Source organism: Myotis daubentonii, chromosome 3, assembly GCF_963259705.1.
Source record: "Myotis daubentonii chromosome 3, mMyoDau2.1, whole genome shotgun sequence".
NCBI lineage: Eukaryota > Metazoa > Chordata > Mammalia > Chiroptera > Vespertilionidae > Myotis > Myotis daubentonii.
This window is the reverse complement of record NC_081842.1, coordinates 198,450,448-198,477,036: the sequence shown is the minus strand read 5'-3', so window position 1 is coordinate 198,477,036 and position 26,589 is coordinate 198,450,448. Positions and strand designations below refer to the sequence as shown.

Genomic DNA, 26,589 nt, shown 5'->3' with positions numbered 1-26,589 from the left:
CAGCTGCTAGGAACTCAGCCTGAATCTTCCTGAGGGGGACCTTCAGGTTTCTTTGTGTCCTGAGGCAACTGAGGCCTGGAGAGGTTAAGTGATGTGTCGAATAGTCACTCAGCTGGTTAGTGACAGTGTTCGTGGGGCCACCCTCTTGCATACATGGGGGGAAGGAAGTTCGGGTCAACTTTGCAGAGGAGATGGGCTCAGACAGTAAAAGCCCTTCCCCTCCCAGCTCCCCTTGGCTTCGTCTGTCTTGCTGGTCCCTGAAGCCATACCCCAGGGTCATTTAAGACTGTCAGTGGCCCACTAAGCTTGGGCTTGTCTTCTAAGCAGGTAGCCCATGAGAAGAGATGGACTAAGACAAGTGGTCACTCAAGCGGGCTGTAATCTGACATCCTTTCTAACCAATATCCTTTTAGAACTTGTCCAACATGTATTTGGAATACAGGCCACATGCAGGCAGGGGAAGCATGTGGAGAGGACCTGGTGCCTCGTGGAACTCCCAGGTCTTAAGTAATTTGTCTCTGCCTCCAAGTCTACAGAACCCAGTTTGCTGGACCCACTCCCCTTCAGAATGGGGAGCAAGCAGCTTAGCAGGTTTTCTTTCCAACTGCAGACAGTGCTCCCCACCATGGGGTTCAGACAGATTCAATGTTCTCCATCTCCTTACATCTCAGGGATGTTTCTATGCTCCCTGCAGATGGCTGCCCAGTCGGCCACCTGACTGCATGGCCTTCGCTCTGCCTCTGCCTAGAAGGCATGGCTTGCAGAGCAGAGAGAGGCCCCTGGACCGAAAATGCAGCTCATCTCTGGGCTGCCTGTCTACCATTTGCCAGTTGGAGACCCATGTCTTAGGGTTTTTCAGTTTTAAAGAAATTTCATTAGCATTTCAACAGGGGTAGGGCTGTGATCACCTCTCAGCATTATTAGATCAGACACATGGAATAAGCTTCTCCAAAGTCACAGGCTGGCAGGGCAGCAGATGAGAGGGAGGGGAAAGGTGCAGAAAAGGGGAGGTGGGGAAACGTCAGGGCACTTGTGCAGCCACAGTAAGAGAGACTTAGAGGAGAAGGCTGCCTATCCCATGGAGGAGCTCTGTCATTGTTGAAGGTATGGCCTATGGCTTATTTGGGTGTTTGGGGTGAGAAACTTAAGGGCTCATGGCCTTCGGCCATTCTCGCGAGTCCTTATATTTCACTCACCTGAGTACCGAATCTTAAAGCCCTTCCGGTTGTAGGCGTGGTCAGATGACCAGCGCAGGTACACAGAGTTGCTTGTGCTGGTGACAATCAGGGGAGCTGAGTAATTCCCACTGAGAGCTTTCAGCAGAGGACTCTGTCCTGAGGGACCTGGGGTGAGAGCACAGGACACGGGATTTCAGACTGACAGCCATCAAAGATACTAGAGTTGCTCCCTTTCACGTCACCACTTCCGACTTCTCCCCCCTCAGATGAAGGCGTGAAGGCTCGGAGCGGCTGGGTAACGTGGTCAGAGGCAGCATCTCATTTGTCCTTCCACTCCTCTCTGCGTCCAGGGCTTGCTCAGGTGCCCTTCCTCCTGAGCCCTTCCTCCAGGGAGCCACTGCCAATCCACAGGTGTTGGCAGTTCAGATAAAACTATTTGCCACCCTGGAACTTGCCCAAGGTCAAGCCGCTGGTTCATGGAAGAGCTGGTTTTCCCCTGGGAACTCCTTCCACCGCGCCACCCCACTTCTCTTGTGCGTACTAAAAATAGCTCGGTGCCTCCCATATAGAAAGAATACGGATGAATGTATGATTACACCTAGAGGAAACATCAGGTCTCAATGTCACAAATAACATAGTTCCCCACCTTCTTTTCCCAGACTCTCCCAAAAAGGCCTCCCTCTTCCTTTTTCCTCCCTACATGCCTGGGAGTGCATCCTGAGGGGCTGGCTCCAGGAGGCAGAATATAAGGCTGGAGATTCCCATGCCCTGCATTTGTCACCCTGGAAAGAGCCCTGAGTGATGGTTCTAACATGCTGCTGAGACAGCTCTTGGAAGCTTGGCGAAAGTCATGGGCCACATTAAACAAAACTGAGCCATCAGAACTGCGGGGACAACCCATGAAGAAGAGGTCAAAAGGCTCAGAGAATGGCATGCCAGGACATTGCAGATCTATGTCGGACCAGAACACCCAACAGCTGCCCACGTTCTCAGGACCTGGAGGACGAGCCAAGTCCTAAAGCCATAAGGAACGCATGGTGAGGGTGAGTACCAGCATCATCGACACCTGAGTAGGCCACAACTGATGGGAGGAGATGCTGTCACAGCACCTGGCTTCCCAGTGATTATTGATGGGGATGACAAGATTCCAGAATACAGAGGCCAGGTGGAAGCACTTAATAGTCAGAAGAAGCAAGGTTGGAATAATTGCCAAAAGGACAGCAAGGGTTGGAATGGCAGTTGGAGGGCCTGGCCTGCAGGACCTATGAAGATGGCTCTCAGGACATGGAAGATGGGTGGGTGGCTGACATAAGTGAATATATGAACAAAGCAGATCATGAATATATGATCAAAAGGGTGAGGAAAGCTAAGCCCAGTGGGAAGTTATAATCTCCCAATTTGGAGACGTGTGCCAGGTTTTATTTCTTGCTACAGAACACTTTGGCTGAAGAAGAGGCTGGGTGCCCATAAAAAAGGATTCTATAAAACAACATCAGTTGTATATAGTAGTGATTTTCTCAGTTCTTCCTCCCAAAAGACTTATCACTATTTACTCATATAACTGAATATTGGAGAAAAGAGAATGTCAAGATAGTTCGAAGATTTTTAGATACACAATATCTGGGGACTCAAAGCACCACCATGGCTCCTCTGTTAGAGCAGGGGAGTCTGACGTGGGGATGGTAATAAAATGGCTGAAGGTCTCATAGTACAAACCTAACCAAGTAGAAGCCTCCATTGCAGCAGCTATGCTAGATGTAATCTACTCTTTGTTAGAGCAGATTAACATCGCCTTGGTTACATGACATGTAGTTATTGATCTAGCAATGCATTCCTTTTAACACCCATCAGAAAGAAGGACCACAGGCAATTTGCATCCATGTGCAACAGACAAGTGTATACACCCATGGTCTTGCCTCAGAGTTATGTTAATTCTCCTGCTCTCTGGCATAATACAGCATGAAGAGATGTGGACCATCTGGGCATCCTGCAGAATAGAACACATTGGTGCTCTATATTGATGACATTGTATTAATTGGATCTGATGAGCCAGAAGGGACAATTAGTGCAGCTGTCTTTGCAAGACACATATGCTCTAGAGGGTAAGAGATAAATCCTACAGAGTTTCAGGTGAAATTTTTAGGGTCCAGGGGAATGGGGTATGTTGAGACATTTACTCCAAATTAAAAAGCAAGTTATTGCACCACTTCCTTCCCACCACCAAGAAAGAAGCAAGATGGTCGGTAGACTCCTTTGGGTGTTTGCGGGTAGCACAGTCTTCCCTGGGTGGTACTGCTATGACCCATTCATTGGTTGACATTCAAGATGCTAGCTTTGAGTGAGGGCTAGACTGAGAAAGAGTTCAGCAGCAGGTCCAGGCTGCAGTATAAGCAGCCCTGCTGCTTGGGCCACACAACCCATCGGCTTCCAAGGTACTGGGGTTCCTGTGGTAGAGAAGACATTATGTGGGGCCCGTGGAAAGCTCTAATTGGGAGGATGCAGCATAGACATCTAGGGTCCCAAAGCAAGCTGTCATCTGAAGTGGGGCATGAGGAAGTATTTGACTTACCATCAAAAATCTCAAACTCATCATACTGCTTCTCACTGAGAAAGTACTCCACGGTGACGGAGATGTTATAGTCGGGCTCCACTCTCACCAGCCAGGAGCAGGTCTGGAACTGAGGGTAGCTTCCAGGGTAGCTCTGACTCAGGATCACACCTGTGGAGTCTGTCAGAAGCTCATTCGCTGGGCAGTGCACTTGGAGAAAGAAAGAGAAATACCAGGTACATGAGACGGAGGAGGAACTAGACCAACACGTGTGCTTTTCCCTGGTGCAAAGGCAACCATTGGAGAGCCGGTATCTGAGCACATTCAAACGAGACCCCAGCACCCGTCATTATACCACTGATTCTAAGGGGTGACCTCAGATTCTGTGTCCCTGTTACCATGTTGCTGAGATGCAGGCCTGGCCAGTTGGAGCAAACCAAAGAGGTTCTGGAACAGAATGAAGGCTAAAGTTCACTTTCATTGGGGGCCGGCTGCTTTGGTGGTGGGTGGGTCAGCTCAACTGAAATAAAATCCTAATTCTCGGGCAGATGGCTGCTTTCCTCCTCACTAGTGATCCTCACTGCATTTGCCCTACTCTTGCTTCCTGAGAGGTAGGGGAGAAGTGACTTGTTTCTCCATAGGCTACCACATACTTGTTGGTAGTAACAGTACTAAGAACAGAAGTCGTACTAGTAATTATAATAATAGCCAATACTGAGCAGTTACTATGTGCAAGTGAGTAGAGAGCATTATTTTTGGTCTTAGTTGGGATAAATTAGTGAATTCATCTTTTGCAAAGGCCTCACACTGGAGTCAAGACAAATATGGGCTCTCATTTGCCTAATTCAGCACAGAGCCTTGAGCATATCTCACTCCAGTAGGGCAAGGTTGGTGTGTGAACACGCCCCTGCCCAAGAACTTCCTCCTTCCACTGATCACTGTGACATTTCCAGTGAATGCCAGTTAGATAAAAAGAAGACAGACATCAATGTGGCCATATGGCCAATTCCTTGCCCTGGACCTAGGAGCAGGGTAGAGAAACTATCTAGAACAATCACTCACTCATTCACTCATCCAAACAAACATTCGCTATGTGGCCTCTTCCTTCCTGGGCAGGGACTACAGAGAGGAGTAACACCAGGGCTGCGCTCTGGAGGAACTCCAGACCCGTAAGGGCATGGCTCAGTGCAGTTACCTTCACATATTGGGGGTGGGCCTTCAAACTGCAGGTAAGTTCCAAGCTTGCAGGTCAGGATTTCATTCCCCACCAAGGTAAAGCCAGGGAGGCACCTGTAGCGTACGATGTCACCTGGCCAAAGAGAGAGTAACGTGAGGATTCCCCAGAGAGGTCAGGGCTGATCAGCAACTCTTAGTACCTCAAACCCACTTCCAGGCAAGACTATCAGTGGTGAGTTGTGTTCTGCCCAGGCTCAAAGAACTAGCTCAACTCCAATCAAATGACCCAGACAACTGCTGCTCCCCTCTCACAGCCCAGCCTTGCTGAGCCTAAGAATGTTTCAACATCCCAAGACCTTTTTATAGTGTTTTTCATGGATTTATTTCCCAAAAACATACTGATTTAAATAACAGTAAAAAAACAGCTTTCCTAGCTTCTCTGCCCAGGTGTGGCTAAAAGCAAGAGTGAGAATATTTGATGCAAACTCAGTTGATGGAATACCAACCCTCCTGCACTGGGTCTACTGTTTCTCTCCAAGAACAGGAGGAGAGATGAGCCCCGCTGGCCAGCCCCCACCTCTACCTGGCCCCTCCTCGATGGTGTGGGAGGTGGTACCTATGTTGAATTCTTCATTCTCTGTGACGACTTCAGCATTGGGGAGGATGGTGGGAGGAGGGCATTTGGTGAGTGGATAAGCTGAAAAGACAAAGCAGACAAGTCCGCGTAAGAACATAGTTTTGGGGGCACGTAGCCATTCAATACTTCTTTCCCACTCCTCATTCCCATACACAACAGATATTAATGAGTATGTATCTGTACATGGCGCAAATTTAACCAAGCACTGTTTTGCTTATCTGCTGTTAAGATTAATAATCAAGGAGAGAGAATCTAGGAGGACAGTGACAGTCACTAGCACTGAAGGGAAGGGGGAGAAGCGATGATTGAGCGCCAACCATATGTCAGGCACTTTCACACGCTGACACCGTTAATTCTCATAATAGCTGTTCCCACTTCGAGGTGTTCTTACTCTACTCTGAGTAAGCTGAGATCAGAGGGTTCAGATCCTCCTCCAAGGTTACCCAGGATGTAGGTGGCATAGGTAGGATTTGAATCCAAGTCTGGCTGCTCCCAAACCCTCTATTCTTTCCACTACTCAATATCTAAATACTGTGTGTGGTTTATGTGAGTGCCCATCGAAATCAGCTTGTTTACCTTGACCTTTGCCTAAACTCTTCTGGCTTCATGGATTTTCTAAACTGGAAACCATCCCTCTGAGCAGAGACTGGATTGTGTGTGAGGCAAAGTTCGGTGTGTGCTCATAATTCATTTTTCATTCATTACCTGGCACAGGGCTAGGTGTTATGTAAATGTTAGCTGTTGCCGCCGCTGCTACTGTTATTATTTCCAAAGTCACCTCAACCCCTATATTTCTTAAAAATAGCATTCTTTTAAAAAAAATTACCAATGTAATACACTGTCATTAAAGAAAATATGAGATTTTCTGTGAAAACAGTAGGAGGAAAATTAAATTCATCCATTGCCCTCACAGAGATAACCACGTTAATCCTTTACTGTAAGTTCTCAGAGTGTTTATTCTCTGTGGATATGAATATTTTTCTCTTATAAAATTTGCATCATGGTATGTACTTTGTGCTGATCTTTGTGTGCATGTATAATTCAAGAACTCCCCATGTAATTAAACCTCTTAAAAAACATGATTGAAATGATTGCACAGTATTTAATTATACAGCCTAGTAGAATTTATTTAACAGATACGCTATTGTTAACCATTTAGGTTTATAAAATTTTGCCATTTAAAATAAAGCTGTGATAAGCATCCTTCTATATGTGCATCTTTTATTAATTTTTTATTTTTTTGGACTAAGAGTGATTAAATTTTATGACCTTTATAAAGTAGAGGCATCTCCTATTAAATGTCAATAATGCATTCCTAGAAACCAGATGTTCCATGCAAAGGTGCTAAGCGCCTACTTTCCATTACTTTAATGGGAAAAAATTATAATGCTTAACTCCAAATCCAAAAAAGTATTTAAAACTAAAAAAAATAAGCATATATATGCAACAAGCCATGTGCTAGAAGTTAAATTCTTTATTTTTCCTTTAAAATATTTTTATTGATTTTGGAGAGAGAGGAAGGGAGAGGGAAAGAAACAGAGGTGTGAGAGCGAAACATCCATTAGCTGCCTCCTGCAAGGGACTACAACTGCAACACGGGCATGTGCCCTGACGGGTAATTGAAGCAGCACCTTTCAGCGCACAGGATGACACCTGACCAACTGAGCCACACCAGCCGTGGCTAGAAGCTAAATTCTTAAAACATCACTTCATGGTCACCCAATGATTAATGCAGTTGTGACACAACAGTGATTGCATGCATTGCAACATATACACTTTGCAAATCCTCCACAAGCATTCAGTGCCTCATGGGAACATTCTCGGCTTGAGACATTGTAAAACCCTAGGCAGGACAAAGGGGTAAATATGAACAACACCATGGGAATGTACCCAGCACAGCACTGGGTGGTGCAGCACCACAGTGAGCATACGCGGCGATAACTCTCAGAGCCCCAGTAGCGGGAAAGCATATCCCAAATGCTCACATGGGATTGTGACATTTTACCAGTTTTAAGTGGAATGGAGCTTAAGACTTCTCCCGCAGTACAATTTTTAAAAAACTATCATATTATGTTCTGAGGATTTAACTTTAATTTTTTTCTACAGTCGTGTCTGCTGAAATGTGTCGTATTGAGAGCCACATAAGCTTTATGAAGTGTGGGTATTGAAACCAAGAGACACTCTTGGGGTAACCAAGCAGGGTTAACCTGGATTTAACAGAAATCAGGGAGGACCATGACTGCATCTGATGCATGCTTCCATTTTTCTCTCTAGGAAACCTGCTTCAACAGATACAGTCAACAGGGCATCAGTGTCTCCCACATGGGGAGCTATCATTCTTCTTCCATCCTATTCATTTAATGATCCTCTGTTGAGGGTTCACCGTTGGTCAGACAGACCCTGCGTTAGCTGTTGAGGATGCACAAGTAAACACACACAGGCCTTGTCCTCACAAAATGTAGGGCCCTTTGGGGAAATAGTCATTAATCTTAGTATTTGTCAACTTGATAAACAACAGGAAGCATAGTATTTCTTTTCTTTTAGTTGGCGTTTGATAACTAGTTAGGTTAAACATTTTTTATATATCAATAGATTTGCATTTCTCCTTTTAACTCTCTATTCATGTCCTTTGCCCCACTTTTCTTAAAAATTTGAAGAACCCTATGTATTTTTAAGATTGACTTTTGCCTGTCAAATGCATTTTCCCAATTTATCATTTCCTTGTTTATTTATGGTGCTCTTTTGATTTGTAGAAACATTAAATTTTTATTTAGCCAATTCTTAATGTTTTCCTTTATAGTTTTAGTAAGATTTGCTAGCTTTCATTCTCAGCCTCATTTATGCACAATATTTCCTATGAAGTCCAGAGGCCCTGGATTCCTTTGGAGTGGGACAACCTCTAGAAGATGCTAAGGGACAAGCTGGGGCACAGATGGGTGGACAGCCAGCCAGTGAGTTGAGGTGAGCAAGTGGGATGAGACGCCTCACTCTGTTGCCTCTAAGCTTGAACTTGGCACCAAGGATCAACGCCATGTGCCTCTCTGCCCTAACAGTATGGAGGAGGAGGAAAACTTACATTCATGGAGCCCTGTGCTAGGAGATTTCACTCAGGCTAACACATTCCTTTCTTATAACGTTGTGGACACTGAGGCTAAGAAGCTATGCCAGTCATTCAAAGTCACATGACTAGGAATGATGGAGCCTTGACTTGAGAGCCTGGCCCTTCCCACCAGGCCAGGCTTCCATACTGACCCGAGAAGGCTATGGCGAAGATCCCACCCGTGGCCGCATCACGGTGGAACTTGAGCAGGACCTGGTTGGTTGAGCTATGCACCGCTTTCTTGGCCAAGCTCCTGGTGAAGACTCCGAGCTGCGGAGCTGTCTGCTGTGGCCCATCCCTGCAGGAGGAAAGAAGGTCCTGGCATGTCACGAGTCACTGTGACTGCCTACCCTGCCTGGGGCCACAGGGGCCTTAAGAGAGACCCGGAACAGGCAGCTGTGACTTTTCTTGCACTCAGCACTGTCTTTTCCCAGTGTCCTGAGCACCTCTCATCCAAGAAGCAGGAGCCCTGGAGCAGCTGCGGGTTGTAGCACAGGTTCTCTCAGTCCCAGGCAGCACTGGAACAGGGGTACGAAAGGTGTGCAGGAGGCTCGTGCTGCGGCCTGTGCTGCCCCATTTCCTGGTCCCCCAGCAAAGGGACCCCTAGCAGGACTCCATGTCACCTTTCTAGGCAAAGGACTTCTTCCCTGGAAACTTGCCTAGCCCCTCCCATCTGTTCTTAGCCACTGCCTGGGATTCACCTGGAGATTAATCCAGGGCAGTTCTGGTTACAGTTCTCTCTCCCTGGGAATTTGGGACAGAGCATCCCACTACCCATACTGATTCTCAGAATGGCAGTGACCTTCAAACCAGCAGGAATTTTAGAATTATATCTTTGCTCCCAAATCAAGGGTTTGGAAAAAACTGTCTAGGAAACTGCACTTAGCAACTAATAATTCATATTCCTATTTTTACAATTAACTTGAGATATTCTAACTATATACATCAAAGCTGAGCTGTTCAATTTGGTAGCCACTGGGCCACACATGGCGATTTACATTTCAATTAATTAAAATTAAATAAAGTTTAAACGTCAGCTCCTCAGTTACTCTAGTGACATTCAATAGCCATGGGTAGCAGAAAGTCCTGTTGGACAGTGCTTGCTCGGCATGAGACTTCACAAAATTCCACCCAAAGCTCTTTCATTAGTCTGGGTAACTTATTTTAGGTAAATTAGAATTTTTGTGCAGATTATGGGAATACTGAGAAAAGTTTCCATGTCTACGCCCACTCCCATTCACACACCCATTGATACTGTTGTGGACCCCTAGCAGGACTCCTGGTGGGAACCACTGCCCTCCCATTACTCTCCCTTCAAGGAGTCATAAGGGCTAACTGATGATGAGCCGTCCTTCTGCTGTGTTCATTTGAAACCCAGGAGGCTGACAGGCATGTAAAGCCATTCAGCTCTTGGTGTGCTGAACACACAGATGGGTGATCCAGCTCAGAGCTCAGCTAATGCCCTTTTCTTATTGGCTGTCGACATGGCAGCTGGCCCTACCAGACGGTGATGAAGTCTCCCGAGGGCTCTGTCTGCAGCAGGCTGAGGTTGAGGTGGATGCCATGACCAATGGGCACGGTGATCAGCCAGACACAGTCCTGGGAGCTGGAGTATGGACTGGGGAAGCCAGGGGAGTACACAGTGCCATTGGAAGAGGTGATGTTCCCACCGCAGGGGACTGCAGAGAGGGAACACGAACACAGGTGAATGCTGGAGATCACCTCCCACCTGAGAATTCAGATGACTTCCTAATGAAGACCCAGTTCCCAGCAAAAACTGTCCTGTTCAAGGAGATCGGGTGGGATGGGGAGAGGCGATGGGGCTGAGGATGGCTGGGCCTGGCTTCCCTGACCAGTCCCAACACACCACCCCCCATCGGGCCCCGATCTTCAGTGTAGGTGCTTCTGAGAGTCTGCTCCCATCTCCCGCCTCCTTCTTTCTCTTTCTCATGGATGACACTTCTCCAGGTGGAAGGACACACTAAATAAAGCTCTCCCTTCTCCTTCCCTAGAAATGCAAGGCAGATGCAGTACTTCTGCTGAGAAGAGCTAAGAAAATTATGAAAGTGGAACTTTCTTTTTATTTGCTCTAAGATTCCCAGAGTGGTAATTTTGATCTTGACTTGAGTTGAAGATGCTTGTGGTAAGGCTCAGGTTGGGTTCAAATAGGTAAACCATTTATTGACTAGATGACCTCAGATAAGAAGTTTAGTCTTTTTCTTTACCTGTAAAATGGGACGAAAAATATACCCCCTCATAGGATTGTGTGGCGGTAAGGTCAACTGATATATGTCTAGTGTTCAGCCAGTCCCCACATCACAGAGAAGGCATCTGCTACCAGATATGGTTCTCTCTCCCTACCTTCCTGTTTTCCCAAAGTGACACCCAGTTTTAGACTCACTCTCACCTATGATTTTGGTAGGGGGATGAAGAGGCCCCAAAGTCTCCATACAGTTCAGATTCAGTCACCAGGGAGGAATAAAAAAGTGATTCTGGGCAGAGAAAACACAGTCCAGTATCCTGAGTGTACTAGCATTTGGCTGGCATAGGGCACCAAGCAGACAGGTGGATAGGCCCTATCCCAATGCCTCCCAGCAGAGGACAAGGCCCTGTGAATACAAATGGATCCTGAGAGTGGTGCATGGACACCACTCCTCTTACATGTACTGAACATCCACTAGGTGCCAGGCATGGCCTGGGGAGATCAAAGGGAGCCAGGAAGCCACGGCACATGGTTCTATCCCATGGCATACAGGGTCCACTGGCTATAGCCACATATACGGGCCTCTACAGCTTAGGGGGAGCGTGCCATCAGTGTGGATGCCACAGAGGCATTTAGGGGAGCCCATCATCTGGTCTTGTGAGTGTAGGGAAGGATTCCTGGTAGAATTCATATCTAGACTCACACCGGAAGGACAAAGGGCTCCGCAGGCAAAGCAGGAGAGGAGAGCAATGTTCTCTGAGAAAGGAACAGCATGCCCTGAGAACCACAGGTAAGAGAACAGGCACCTGGGGAAACTGAAAGTATTCCAGCTTAGCTGGAGGGCAATGCCTGTGTGAGCCGAGAGCACCAGGTAAGCAGAGAGCAGGCCATGAGGAACATGGTGTGCTACATGAAGGGGTTTGGAATTTACCCCCTCAGGAGATGGGGATGCCCTGATGGCTTCTGAGTGGGGGGTGTCAGGAGTATACTGATGGTTTTGAAGACATGCTCTAGCTATTTTGTGAAAAGTAGAATGAGGAGTGTAAGACTGAAGGTTGGGAGACCAGAGAGGAGCCTCATCTAAGTGGTGGCCTGGATTAAGGTAGAGGCAATGGATGCACTGGAAAGATAAATAGGAGGTAGAATTAGGAAGACTTGGTGAATGTGGCAGATGAGTGAGAGGGAAGGGATCCATATTAAGGGCTGAGTAGCCCAGTGACTAGAGATGCCCTTCACTAGATGAGAATTTCAGTCTGATGGCAGAAAGATGAGTTCAATTTTGAACATGTTGGGATTTGGATGCCTTGGGATAGGTGACGAAAACAATGACCAAAGAGCTGGCACACTAGAAAGTTAATTGGAAAAACAAGAGAATATGGCATCAAGGAAGCCAAGGACAGAGCTCTCTCAGGAGGGACAAGGGCTTCTGGCTCAAGATGTCCGACTGCTGTCTGGCTTCGGTCAGAGCCAGGGCAGCTTTCTCTCCGAGCTTTGCAGCGGGTGCTGGGACTCAGAGAGGCAGAGCCCCTGGGGACAGGACTGAGAGCTGCCATAACTGCTCTCTCCGGCCCACCCTGTTGATCCTGTGCGACCCGCCCCGCCCAAGCCCTGCACAGAGGCATTTGCCGGATAGCTTCAGGCAAAGGCTAGATTAGCACCTCCCTAGAGGACAGAAGTTCTCTCACTGCTGACACAGCTGATTCTCATAGCCACTTGGCCTGGAGGTCAAACCCTCCCTGGAATTAGCTACAACAATCAAGATTTAACTATAAGACTGCGAACAAAGACCACTAGGGGGTGCACCAAGGAAGTATAACAAAATGCGGAGACAAAGAAACAGGACAAAATTGTCAATGGAAGATATAGAGTTCAGAACCACACTTTTAAGGTCTCTCAAGAACTGTTTAGAAGCTGCCGATAAACTTAATGAGATCTACACGAAAACTAATAAGACCCTCGATCTTATATTGGGGAACCAACTAGAAATTAAGCATACACGGACTGAAATAACGAATATTATACAGACGCCCGACAGCAGACCAGAGGAGCGCAAGAATCAAGTCAATGATTTGAAATGCGAGGAAGCAAAAAACATCCAACCGGAAAAGCAAAATGAAAAAAGAATCCAAAAATGCGAGGATAGTGTAAGGAGCCTCTGGGACAGCTTCAAGCGTACCAACATCAGAATTATAGGGGTGCCAGAAGATGAGAGAGAGCAAGATATTGAAAACCTATTTGAAGAAATAATGACAGAAAACTTCCCCCACCTGGTGAAAGAAATGGACTTACAGGTCCAAGAAGCGCGGAGAACCCCAAACAAAAGGAATCCAAAGAGGACCACACCAAGACACATCATAATTAAAATGCCAAGAGCAAAAGATAAAGAGAGAATCTTAAAAACAGCAAGAGAAAGAAACTCAGTTACCTACAAGGGAATACCCATACGACTGTCAGCTGATTTCTCAACAGAAACTTTGCAGGCCAGAAGGGAGTGGCAAGAAATATTCAAAGTGATGAATACCAAGAACCTACAACCAAGATTACTTTATCCAGCAAAGCTATCATTCAGAATTGAAGGTCAGATAAAGAGCTTCACAGATAAGGAAAAGCTAAAGGAGTTCATCACCACCAAACCAGGATTATATGAAATGCTGAAAGGTATCCTTTAAGAAGAGGAAGAGGAAGAAAAAGGTAAAGATACAAATTATGAACAACAAATATGCATCTATCAACAAGTGAATCTAAGAATCAAGTGAATAAATAATCTGATGAACAGAAAAAAAAAAAAAAGATGTCCGACTGAACACTGCTCTTTCCTCTCTTCTGTGATGGCACAAACAGATGCACGAGGCGTAAAAAGGAAGAAAAAGAGAGTCCATAATGAAGCTTGTCACATAAGTGATGGTTTTGCACAGAGATAGTTGTGAAAATCTAAAAGCAAACTTGGGGGAAGGGTGGTTAAGAGTTTTAGAAATTATGATCTTTCATTCAAACACCAGCACAACTCAGTTCTGCAAACAAGGTCTGTTTTTCTTTGGAGAAATAATACTTGGAGCTCACTGTCTGTGAGCCAGTAACTGTTCTGGGCACTTTCAGGGTCTTGAAACCCTTCCAGCTCTTATAAAGCAGAGACGAGAAGCCCCATTGTACTAAGGAAGAAACTGAAGTTCAGTGAGGGGAAGTGGTTCAGGGACGGAGCCCAGGAAGAGCTGACCTGGAGCTGGGGCACTTTCTCCTACACTGTTGTCCTCCTGCCACACTTAGCCCTTTTAAGACAAATCCCAGCTTTTCTCCAAGAAAATGCTGAACCCAAGCGTGAAAAATGAAGGAAAATGGAACTGAGGAGAGCAAACGGGGTAGAGGCAGCACAAACTCTAGGTTCTGGTTAATGAAGACCAAGGAAAGTAGCACCTCTACATCCCTTGTATTATCAACTCAGATCTCTTAGGCACATGTAGGATAAAGAGCATAAGGACGGGGCCAGGTGATGACAGGGACAAGATGTTTTCTTTTTCTAGGCTTTGCTCTCTTCTCCCTTTGGGAAGGTGCCACGATGAACTCTACCTCCCTACCCCTCAACTCACCACCTGCTCCTACACCCCAAGCAGAGTCTTTCCTTCTGACTGGGGACATCGACTCATCAGGTTGGACAGTCCCAAGGGCTGAGTATGTTTTCCCTTGGCTGTGGTTCGTATTTCCTCTAGGTCCTCCCTAGGGTTGGTCCAGAGCTCTGTCTCCAGGATCCCTCCATAGGGGATAGGCTGGTTCCCATCCATAGGAAAACAGGATGGACAGGGTTTTCTAGGACCTCCCAGTGTGAGTGATCCCATGGGCCAAACAAGTAGATATAGGACTATTCTGGATCAGTCTCCCTCAGAAAAATCCCAAGGGATGAGAGAGGGCCATACCTTCACACCTGGGCAAGGGGTGGTCCCAGTTGCGGTTGGAGCCATGTTGACATGTAAGGACAGGTTGGCCCATCAGCTGATATCCTGGGAGGCACTCGAAGGTCACTGATTGCCCGACGTTGTAGCCAGCTCCCCTCACAATGCCATTGGCAAAGGGCTCTGGGTCTGGGCACTCTTGAAGTTCATAGGCTAGAAAAGATCAGGAGAGAAGGTTCCTTTATTCGCTCTGGCACCTTCTCCCCAGACAGACCACAGGAGCCGCGGAGTCATCACAGTGGTGAAGCACCAAGACTTGGACTCAGGAAGAACTTAGGCATTGATTAGTCACTGGCTTTGGGAGAGTTATGTAACTTCTCTGTGCCTCAGTTTTCTTATTCAGAAAATGGTTATTGTGGGGATTAAGTAGGGTAATATATGCCTAACTCTTGGCACAGTACTGGTAACATAGTAAGGGCTTAATAAATGTTACCTACCAATGTTTCCATGAGAAAAGCAGGCTCAAGGAAGACAGTGCTAGACTGAACCCCAGGGGATCCTGTTGGGCCTCTCACCTAGTTGGGCCAATTCCTGGTAGAGGTGTTGGGCCTCTAAAGGCATCCATAGAACTAGCCTTGTTCCCTGCTCCCTTCCCCACAACCCCAGGAGAAGGCCTGAGAGGACCGGGTCTCTGACCATGTGAAGCCTTAGTGGGGCCAATGAGCATGTCACAGAGAGGAACGCTAACCCAGAGAGCTGGCCCGTCACCCTGGAGCCTCAACACAGGGCCCTTGTGCAGTCCAGCCTCAGAAGGGGTACATCTCAGAGATGGAGGTTTGGTGAGCATGAGAGGGGCTGAGCCTGAGGCCAGGGCTCTTTGGGAGTAGGTAGGTCCCTTCTATAGGAATTGATGGAGTCTGAGGGTCTCAGAGGACAGCCTTGGCAAGGATAGCTGAGCTTATCACATGGACTCAGTGGGCAGGGCTGTGCCCATCACAGGGGCAAAGGCACAGTGTGTATGTAGGCGCCAGAGCCTTTGTTCTTGTCACAACGGTGGCACCATCTTGCATTTCCCGAGAGGAGAAGCCTCGAGGAGAGACCGGGCCTGGCAGAGAGCATCATGGTTGATTTGTGTTCTCCCAACTTCCTCTGTTAAAGTTCAAAATCCAACACCTCCAAATGTGACCTTATTTGGACAGGCCCTTACCTTTCTTTACCTAAATGACAATGAGGTCATTAGGGCGAGTCCCGATCTAAAATAAATGGTGTCCTTAGGAAAAAGGGAATTTTGGAGACAGACACACAGGGAGGAAGGAAACTATGAGGAGGTGAAGACAGAGATGGTAGAGATGCTTCTACAAGCTAAGGAATGCCAAAGATGGCCAGCGACCGCCCAGAAGTAAGGGAGAGCCACGGAACAGACTGTCCCTCACAGCCTCAGAAGAAACCTTGACCTCAAAAACTCCAGCCTCCAGAACTGTCAGAGATTCAACTTCTGTCGTTTAAGCCACTCGGTCTCTGGTCCTTTGTTAGAGCAGCCTTAGCAAACGAATACTCAGGGAAGCCTGCGAGGCACGCGCCTGTCCTGGAGAGGAATGCTGACCACGGATTTGAGCCCGAGTCGCTCCTCGGACCGACTGTGGCCATTTGATGCACCATGACCCACCTGATAGCCCCACTACCAAGCCCGGCAAGGCTGTGTGCATTTAGCAGGCACAGGGAAGGCCAGGCCACGAGGACAAGCCCCCCTGCAGCGTCACTGGGTGTGGGACTCACACAGGGGAAGCTGGAGCTGAGGTGGGTGAGGCCTGTTTCTGGAAAAGTGTGCCAGGAGGAGTGGGTGGATCTGTCTCAGGCTTTTGACCAGGGAAGGAAACACTGTGTAGTGAGTGTGGTTGGGCCACACACGGGAAAACCCTTAGGAGCAGTAAGTGGGCCCATCTCATTGTGAAGGCTCCCTGGGCTCTCCCGGGATTGTTGCTGGAATCTTCCGTCATGTCACAGCTTTGCTGAGCATAATTGGACCTGACACCAGGGAGGGCCCAGAGGGAGCCAGTAAGCCTACCCAGGGGAGGGTTGGCTGCACACTCAGGGATGCCCGAGAGGAACTGATAGATCTCTTGCTCAGGGAAAGCTGTTGGCTATCGGGCCTGGAAAGAGGTTGACCCTCCGGGGGTGCTGTTGGGCCTGAACCCTAGAAAAGGCTTATCAAATGGGGTCAAACAGTCTCAGCTGGGCCAGAGAGACATGGCACCGAAAAGGAGCCTCCATGGATAGGCCTGTTCCCCATCCCCTCAGTCCTTCCTGTGTTCTCCATTCTCCTATGCGGGAGGCTGAGAGACGGGAGGGACACAGGAGCACACGGGCCCTCCTTGTCCTCACCTTGATACTCCAGCTTGAATCCTGGCCGGTTCTGGGAGTGGTCACTGTGAAAATACACGGTGGTCTCGTGGGACGTGGAGAGCAGGGAGCTTGGAAGTTCACTTCCACTGAATCTGCCCATCATGCGGCTGGTCTCGTGGGGGCCGTTCCGGATTTCTATGAAGTCATGGTTGGGCTCGGTGGAGAAGTTCAGGAACTGGATGTGAGCTCCTGGGAGCAAGACAGAGGCGGACAGTGCCCAAAGCAATACAGTCCCACTTCAAATGTGCCGCCTTGTGAACGCATTTCCTGCCAGAGCCCACGCCTCCCTGCTACTGATTTCCTGCCCAATCAGGATTCCCAGAACAGGCTCTGGGAGTTGCCAACCCAGTCCCTTGTCTTCAGGCAGGACTGAACTTAAACGAATATTATTCATTGAAAAGGAAGAGCATCAGTCATTTCAGAGTTCCATTTCAAGTTCATTTTATTTCATTGAAAATGAAGTTCAAGATATCAATTTAATTTGTGATTCTTATGTCTTATATTGCTATAAAGATAGCTTTGCTAAAATAAATATTTTACTTAGAAATAATATGCTCACCTGGCCAGTGTGGCTCAGTGGTTGAGCATGGACCCATGGACCAAGAGATCACGGGTTTGGTTCCTGGTCAGGGCACGTGCCTGGGTTGCAGGCTCACTTCCCAGTCGGGGGTGTACAGGAGGCAACCGATCAATGATGTTTCTCTCTCTCCCTCTCCCTTCCTCTTTCTAAAAATCAATAAAAACATAATATCTTCCCCACCCAATTGAAAAACATGAACTTCAAGACTAGTGTTTTCTAGAACGCTGAAGATAATTCAGAAATAGGAGAATACCTTGTCCCATCTGTTCTACTAAGAAGCCAAATAAAGTTTATAATTTAGGATCTAATTGGATGAATCAATATCTCCTAGCAACCTGACAGGTTAAATAGCTAATTAAGTCCTTAACTTATATTAATATATTCTTTGGAGAATGGAGGTGGGACTATTGATTTTGTTAATGAAAATATTTCTCAAAATTAGATTACTATTGAAAATGATATTAAAGAAATATATTTATTGAGCATAAAAATGTCTATAATGTTGTGAAAATCTGATTGCAAAATAGTAGGTTGTATATAATTTTCAATTTTGTAGTTAAAATCTAGAAGAATATTCAGTGATTCTCTAACAATATTGATTGCATCAGGGCTGTGGCAGGCACTGCACAGGGATGAATGAGATCTACAAGGCCCTTGTCTTCATGGGGGTTCCCTTTTAATGGTGAGGATGAAGCTGTGTGATTGCACGGTGGGATTACAGATAATTTTAATTAAAAAATGTTCATAGGTAGTTTCTAATTTACTTAGAATGAGCTCAGATGCATGATTTTGCTTTTGCATCTGAGTAAGACTTGACATGTGATTCTGAAGATCCTTCATGTCTCCTGCCCTATCCCATTCCCCTACTTCCCTTCACAGAGGCTGTCACTATCATGAACTTGGAAGACACCTTCCAGGTCATGTTTTTAGATTCTTAAATGGTCTATGGCCATACCACCCTCAACGCGCCCGATCTCGTCTGATCTCGGAAGCTAAGCAGGGTCGGGCCTGGTTAGTACTTGGATGGGAGATTCTTAAATGTATATGTGGGTTTGTTTTAACCATTTACATAAATAATATTATACTTTATAAACAGTTAAGTAAACTTATTTTTATTTAATGTTGTGTTTTCCTTTTTCTCTTAAAAATGTTTTTATTGATTTTAGGGAGAGAGAGAGAGAGACAAAAACATCTATAAGAGAGAAATATCAACAATCAGCTGCCTCTTGCATGCCCCCTACTGGGAATTGAGCCCGCAATCCAGGTTTATGCCCTGACTGGGAATCAAACTGGTGACCACTTAGTTCCTGGGTTGGTGTTTAACCACTGAGCCACACTGACCAGGCTCAATGCCGTGTTTTCCAAAGCCTACTCTTGATATACAAAGATATACAGTTCATTGATTTTCAATGACAGTGATTTTCAATGATTTTATGAATTATCCAACAACACTATTCCCACGCATACTAGTGAACATGTAGATTGTTTCCAAATTATGGATAATTTTGTAATGAGCACTTTTGTACCTATCACCTATGCTTTCCAATCTACTGTCCATGCAACACTCCAACACTGTGGGCTGCATGTCCATCAAGGGGGCTCTTTGAGGTTTGCCGGATTTTTGAAGTGTGCTGCCTGGAAAGAATGGGATGTGCCCACTGTCATATCGTGGCAGCAGCTGGTAAATGCTGTGGCTCTTTACACACTGAAGCCATAGTAGGGACAATCTGGGAGGGAGAGATCCTGGTCTGCAGTTGGACCCTGCAGAAGGCTTATTCCCCGGGGGCTGAACAGACACCCGGGACTTAGAGAACTCTGGTGGCTGAACGTCAGGAGAGAACAGTGATGTACCTCCCACGTAAACTTCTGCTTTCCTTTGGATGTTGCCCTCCCCACTATGCCTCTATCATCTGAGGTTCTGCCCATGTCTGGAATGAAGAGCTACAGGATATCCTAGCTCCTCCTCCTTCAATGTCTCAAAATCTGGGGATTTCGCAAGGCTGCCCCAGTCATCATCATTTTGTAGCCTTATCGTTCGACTTGGTTTCCTTCAGAAGGTGGTTCTAAATGTAAGACTCTATCCTTTGGAGGGTCACCAACCTCTCTCCTTCCCTCAGGACAGATGAAAAGAAGGCCAGTTCAGATTGCCTTCTCCCGAAAACCCCTTCTCCATGAGAAGACCCACTCGAGGCTGAATTAAGGACAAAATAGATGGTCTCCATTCCTGAGGTCACAGACTGGGAGGTCCCAGGCCCATGCAGGAAAGATCCCCACGGGACATTTCCTCCCCAGGAGCAGAGCAGTGACTCGGGACAGATGACCTACGTGGACAGCCCATGAGTTCCATGTCAACACAAGCCCTTTTCTCTTCAACAGATTTATTTGGGGTTAAATTATATTCTCAGTACACAATATGTGTGAATCGTCAGCAATTAAATTTCGTACCCAGATCACTGTCCTCCCTACTGCCATATTCTGTCTCCTCAAAAAAAAATCTCCCAATCTCCAAAGCTAGCCAGAATGTGCCTATGAAGAATGCAAACTCAATTTCATGTTGACCTTTGCTCAATTTAATTAGGACAAGAAATTGGATATTATAGTTAAAAGCACAATTTGAGGTCCAGTGTCTATAAAATAGATCTTTCTTTTTTCTTTTTAACCATCCCTGAGTAATTTCTCATTCCACAGTCCTGGGTTTTAGCTTGTTATTCAAATAATAATAATAATAATGGCAATTCCTATGATTTCCCCTGTCCTCGCTACATTTAATGCTTCTAAAACATTCATCTTTACCATTTTTAATGGAACTTCCGATTGTACAAGTGGTCAACAGATCAGGAAACGGAGAGGCAGAGAGTTAAATTGCCTCAGCCAAGGTTATGCTGAGTGATTGTAGCAAAGAGGTGCTCTAAGCAGAGACTGAGGTGTGAAGACTTACCAAAGCCCACGGGCAGTGCTATTTTCCACGAACAGTCCATGTTGCTGGGGTAGTTGCCCGGAAAGCCGGGGCTCAGGATCACCCCCTCCATCTCCTCCACTGCTCCCCCACACTGTGCTGTGACAATGAGGCCAGAGGGTTAGGACAGCATCAAGGAGCGTACGGGGCCATGCCAACCTTTGGACGCTCACTTAGAGAGTCCCCTAGCCTCCCCTATCCCCCACTGTCTTATGTCCATTGGTTATGCTTATATGCATGCATACAAGTCCTTTGGTTGATCTCTTACCCCCCTCCCTCCTGCCCCCCAACCCTCCCTGGCCTTCCCGCTGCAGTTTGACAATCTGTTTGAGGCAGCTCTGCCTCTGTATCTATTATTGTTCAAAAGTTTATAATGGTCTCTATTATCCATGAATGAGTGAGATCATGTGGTATTTTTCCTTCATTGACTGGCTTATTTCACTTAGCATAATAGAGCAGCAGTTTTGAACCTTTCCCCAGGTCATCAACGCCTTTGAGAATCTAAAAGAACCTACAGTTTATCTCCCTAAATAACTGCACACAGGGCAAAACAGAGCAAATAAATTCAGGAAGGGCTGCCCAGCACCCTTGGACCTCCCAGGAGTCTGTCCACAAACCCAAGTTATAGACCCTTGACCTTGAACATGTCTTTTGCAGGTCAATTCCCTTAGTGAGCTCCTACAGCAAAAGTGGAAATGGAAATATTTCCATTTCTTACCCTATCCCCTAAATCTCCCTCTCTTCATTGTCTAACCAACTTTTCCAAGATGGAAGAAAAAGGATGAAGGAAGGGGACTGGCCTGCACTGAACCCCACTCTGTGCTCAGCACCATGCCAGGCTCTTTATAAATTTATACTCCATGGGGCTGAGTGGTCAATAGATGCTCAGCCACAGATGACCATTCCATGGGGAGCCAGCCACAGGGGCTGGGCACCTGAAACTCTAATCGAGGTGACTTCAGAGTCATCTGAGGCTGCAAGGCCACCACAGCCTGATCAGCTGACATAAATTCTGTCCTTTCACATCTTATTAGGAAAAGGCTGTATAAGCAGAAAGGGGTTAGGCAGCCATGGACCCCAGGGAAAGGAGCAGAGGGTAGGGCTCTGGGGGTCCTGGCCAATGCTTTCTGGGAGAGGGCCCTGTTTAGGCCTGAAGAGAACAGTGCCAGGAGCAGAGCAGGCCTCTGGCACTGATCACTTTGGGTGGCAGTCCCAATGTTTGCACTTGCTGTGTGACTTTGGGCAAGTTCTACACCCTCCACACCCCAGTTTCCCCCAACTGTGAAATACCTATGTCACAGGGTGGTTAAAACCGAAACCTGAACTTCACTTGGAACAGGAGCTGCCACTCATGGTAAACCCTCAACCAGTGGCAACTGCTGTTAATGTGAGTGGCTTCCTCAGTGGAGCTTTTGTATTATTACATAATAGAGGGAAGAGCCTTGGGCTGGCCAGTCACATTTTGGACGGCTCGGCGGACTACCAGGCCCTGCACCTGGTGAGATCACGGGAGGGAAATGCCATTACGCCCCAGTGACACTCCTTCCACTCACCCTGCTTCCGACCCCAGGGTCAGCCTCGAGGGGCCCTTTACAGCTGCCTGGGCATCAGAGAAACCTAGGTTTCCATTCCCGGCCCCACCACTTTCTTTTTAATCCTAGGAGCCTTCGCTTTCCTAAATTTACAAAAATGGGAATAATGATACTCCCTCCGAAGTGTGTCCCTAGCACATAGTAGACACACTACTTATTGTTAGTTCCCTGCCCCAACCTGACTAGAAGACACCATCTTTTCTTGTACCCACTGATCTCTTTACCTCTGCTCAAACCAAGTTAAGTCCTATTCAACATGTAACCCTCAGTGCTTCTGTTAGTGGATTTTATCACTCTGTGCCATGAAAAGTCACAAGGGAGAGCCCATAGAGCCTAGACGTTCCATTTGGGGTTTGGTCACTTATCTGGAAGGAGAATGGCCATCGTCACCTTTTCAAACGGGCAAGGCTCCTGTAATTTTTCCAATTACAGGGGCGAAGGTTTCTGAACATCATGACAGCCTTGAGTGAGAGTGAAAGCTTGCCGAAACATCAGCCCACAACTGCTGCCTTTGAACTAACCCAGAAAACCAAACTGTCTTTCGCTATGTCCCTGAGCTCCAGTCCCCGGAGGAACAAGGATGTGAATGAACGGAAGAGTCCGGCTCTCTTACCAATACAGAGCGGAGGCGGGTAGTTCCAGCGCCGCACGGTTCCGGGCATGCAGGAGATGTGGGCGTGGCCCTGGAGAGATCAGGAACAGGAGTGGGCAGGCTGCCCCAGGGGCTCACTGGTATGCACAACCCAGGACAGGGGGCTCGTTCGGGGACCTTGTGTTAGGGGACAAGATGCGTAGGTCCACTGTGGGATGGCAAGTGAGGCAGAGGGAGACATTTGGGGGAAGGATGCTTCTAGTATAACAGCTGTTACTAGAGAATTCTCATTATCAAGCTTCCTTGTGAGCCTCCTTTAATTACCAGATTCCCTCATGGACTTCAAAGGAAAATTAAATTTTCCTAAAGTCTAATCAAACCGAAACTTTGCAGGAACGCATTCGAGGCTGGTTTGTGCCAAATCGCTAAAGTCAGCAAAGTCTGTCTTTTGCCTGAACAGCTCCAGGAGGGAATAAAGGTCCCTGGGGCAATGTGTGTGTGTGTGTGTGTGGGAGGGGGGAGCACTGCACCCTGTTCTTTGGTGACTCTGGCTCTGCTGATGCCAGGCTGGCCAAGCACATCCCAGGGGACACCTGCTTCCCGCCCTGGTTGCCAAGGGGAGGTACCTGGAGAGCATATCCCGGCTCACATTGGAAAGAGACCACATCGTTCACCAAGTAGCGCTCGCCAGTTTTCACCCCGTTACTGGGAACGGCAGGTTCTGGGCAGCTGCTCAAGCCCACCGCTGGAGAAGACAGACAGACGGAAAGGAGAATGGACCAGCACAACAGGTCAATGGACTCGCAGGCTGAGGGCGATGCTGGCAGCAGGGAGGAGAGGGGTGCCTTCAAATTGGGCTTTCCCTGCTCTCTGAGTCCAGGCTAGCACTTCCCAACCCTTTCACCTCACAGAGCACAGGGAAAGTCTGAATATTTACCTGGCACAGTGGCTCCACAGACTAAAACTCCTTAGGACAGGTGGGTATTGTCCTATTGGGAACTCTGGCTGCCCGCCTGCCTCCTGGGCTTCCCAGAAGGCCTCTGGAGCTGCCCAGCCCTGGTTCCAAGCCCCCCAAACCCCGTCTCCATGGGCTCCTCCCACATCACTCCTGCCCCGGACTCACAACATCTCTCCATTCTCCTCCCCCTAAGATGACAACTCCTGTAGGGTAAGAAATTGGGAAGAAGGCCAAGGAAAGGCAAGAAGGAAAGGAACCAGGTGTCAGAGGGCCAGCTCAGTGATGCCCAGGCCTCAGAGTTCCTCTCTGGGACATGCTGCCGGGAGAAAGTTGGCCAGCGGATGAGACACTCCACTGCTTCTTTCTCTTGCTGCATTTTAAAGTTAGGTCAGCTCTTTTTTGGGAGAAGAGCTGGGGGTCCTCGCACTTCACCTCCATGGCTTCTCTGGTCCTCACTCACCTCTGGACCCAGCAGCCTCCCTGTCATCCCTCCTCTGAGCCATTCTATTCCCGTCCACCCTGTGCTTACAGGTGCTTGATGTTTAATATCTTTCCTTGAATCCTGGGACTTCCTTGTTCAGCAACTTGAAGTGGGTCCCCGTCGCCTAGCACATGGAGCCTCACCTTCTCATCCTGACATCCTGGCACGCTTCAGGATCTTGGCCTGGTCCCTTTCCAAAATCTCCTCTAATTCTCAAATGCGCCTCCCTCCCTTGCCTTTCCAAGTTCAGCCTGCATTCATTTAGTCCTTATTATATACCCGGACTGTGCACAGAGCTCTGCTAGGGCACCTGTCTCAATCTTCCCCCTCTGCCTCCTCCTCCCTGTCCACCCCAGACCATCATCGCCAGAGCAGCACTCCCTGAGCACTGACCATGAGCAAGGCTGGAGTGAGCGTGTCACACACATGGTCTCATCCACCTGAAGCAGGTCTTAACATCTCATTTCACAGAGTCGTGCCCTTCGTAAGCCACAGAGCTGGGATGCAAATCAAACCCAGTCTGACTCCAGGTCTGCCCAGGTGGGGGCCAAACTCTGAGGCCACCCGACCACACAATGACCCCAGCCCTACTCTCCCCTCCTGAAAATCATCAAAACTACACAACTTGCTATCACTCTAGAAAGTTCCCTCATGCTCTTCCCAGGCAATTCCTGTCCTACATAGGTTTGTGGTTTGTTTGTTTTTAAAATCCTCACTCAAGGATATATTTTCCATTGATTTGCAGACATAGTGGAAGCGGGAGAGGGGGAGAGGGAGAAAGGGAGAGAGGGAGAGAAACATCAACATGAGGGAGACGTATCAATTGGCTGCCTCTTGCACTAGTGCCGACCAGGGCTGGGGATTGAATGGCAACCAAGGTACATGCCCTTGACCAGGAATAGAACCCGCAACCCTTCAGTCCACAGGCCGATGCTCTAACCACAGAGTAAAACTGGCCAGGGCCTACATAGGCTTGTAAGAAGTGAACGTGATGGTTGTAAATGAAGGCTGTTTGGATCTATGCCCAAACATCTCAGCAGATGGGACAAAAGACCTTAAGGATAGAATTAAAACCATAATTAAACTGAATTTAAAGTACTTCGTCTTGGCTGTCAGCTTATTTATCTCTCCCCACTCCTCTCTGCACTCCAAGTAGAATACAACTCAGTATTTAGTGGGGTGATCACAACCTCATAATCTGAGGCCTACTCCTTGGAAAGGCAGTGACAGACAGAAGGAGAAGGAGGGCAGAGTGAAAAAAGAGAGAAAGCCAGAGCAGGAGAGCACGGGAGAAAAATGGAATGGGGAGAAAAGTGAGGCCAGAGAGAGAAAGAAGGACGGAGACAGAGAAAAGTCCATTCTCACTTCTCTTACATTGCACACCTTGATGATAATTATTTAAGCCATGCTTGCAACAAAGGAGGAATTATTTTCATCATGTGCAATTTATTACTTTTGAAAGCATATTGTTCCATTTCCATTTCAATTAAATAAACATTAAATATGAGTCACAGCAGTAAATATGACTCTTCAGTACCCTTCAAAGCCATTTGACTGTACGATAGCAATTACACCTCCAGTCTGCACCGCTTTGTAGATTATCTACAAAACAAAAAGATTACCACAGGGTCTTGGGTCCTAGGAATTTTGGTCTCTAAATATTGATGGGGGTTTCGTTTCCCCCCTAGCCTTTCCCCCCAGGAGAGGACAGTGCATGAGAAACATCAGCTGCTGAGAAAACTACCAGCTCCCTTGAGGGGGAAAAATTGAGCAGAGGTGGATTTTTCCTGGGAATGAGGCAGTAGGATCACAAAGAGATTTAGGAAGAAAGCATGTCTTTGGAAAAAGAAAATAAAGAGAAGATTCTCGGGAACATTTAAGGACTCAAATTCAAATACTGAATAAGGACACAAAAATGCAAAGAACAGAGAAAAGAGAGTAAAAGAAAAAAATGTGGATTGGTTAAAAGACCCGGGATACTGCACTCCACCGGCTGAGTGGAGCCTTAGAGGAAGGTCCCAGAGGTCCCTGTCCTATCCTCTCCCCCTCAGGGTCTTTGCTTCAAGCTGCCCCAGGTCTCTCCTACTAGGTACTCCTCGGTTCTTTCAGGCCATGCGCATCCTGGGATCCAGCTAAGCCTCTCCCAACTCCCTGGATAAAGCTCATTTATTTTGGAGACCAGCTGAGCATCTGCATAACACCCAGTGCTGACCCTGTCAGGCCTCTACCACCAACTGGGGCTTCCATCTGACAGCCCCATGCTGTCAGACCCAGTGAAGCCAGTCCTGCCTCCCCACATTG

General features: G+C 47.4%; 1 protein-coding gene across 1 annotated transcript in view; it reads right to left on the bottom strand.

The window, feature by feature from the left end:
- CSMD2 (CUB and Sushi multiple domains 2) overlaps positions 1-26,589 on the bottom strand; it is a 565,161-nt gene that overhangs the window by 59,661 nt on the left and 478,911 nt on the right. Inside the window, exons 38-48 of the mRNA XM_059686241.1 lie at positions 23,476-23,594; positions 22,871-22,940; positions 20,648-20,764; positions 17,109-17,318; positions 14,751-14,939; positions 10,141-10,318; positions 8,792-8,937; positions 5,519-5,599; positions 4,922-5,035; positions 3,748-3,936; positions 1,197-1,343 (exon numbers count right to left, since the gene is read on the bottom strand). Of these exons, the coding sequence (XP_059542224.1) occupies positions 1,197-1,343; positions 3,748-3,936; positions 4,922-5,035; positions 5,519-5,599; positions 8,792-8,937; positions 10,141-10,318; positions 14,751-14,939; positions 17,109-17,318; positions 20,648-20,764; positions 22,871-22,940; positions 23,476-23,594 (1,560 nt within the window). The remainder of the gene's footprint in view (positions 1-1,196; positions 1,344-3,747; positions 3,937-4,921; positions 5,036-5,518; positions 5,600-8,791; positions 8,938-10,140; positions 10,319-14,750; positions 14,940-17,108; positions 17,319-20,647; positions 20,765-22,870; positions 22,941-23,475; positions 23,595-26,589) is intronic.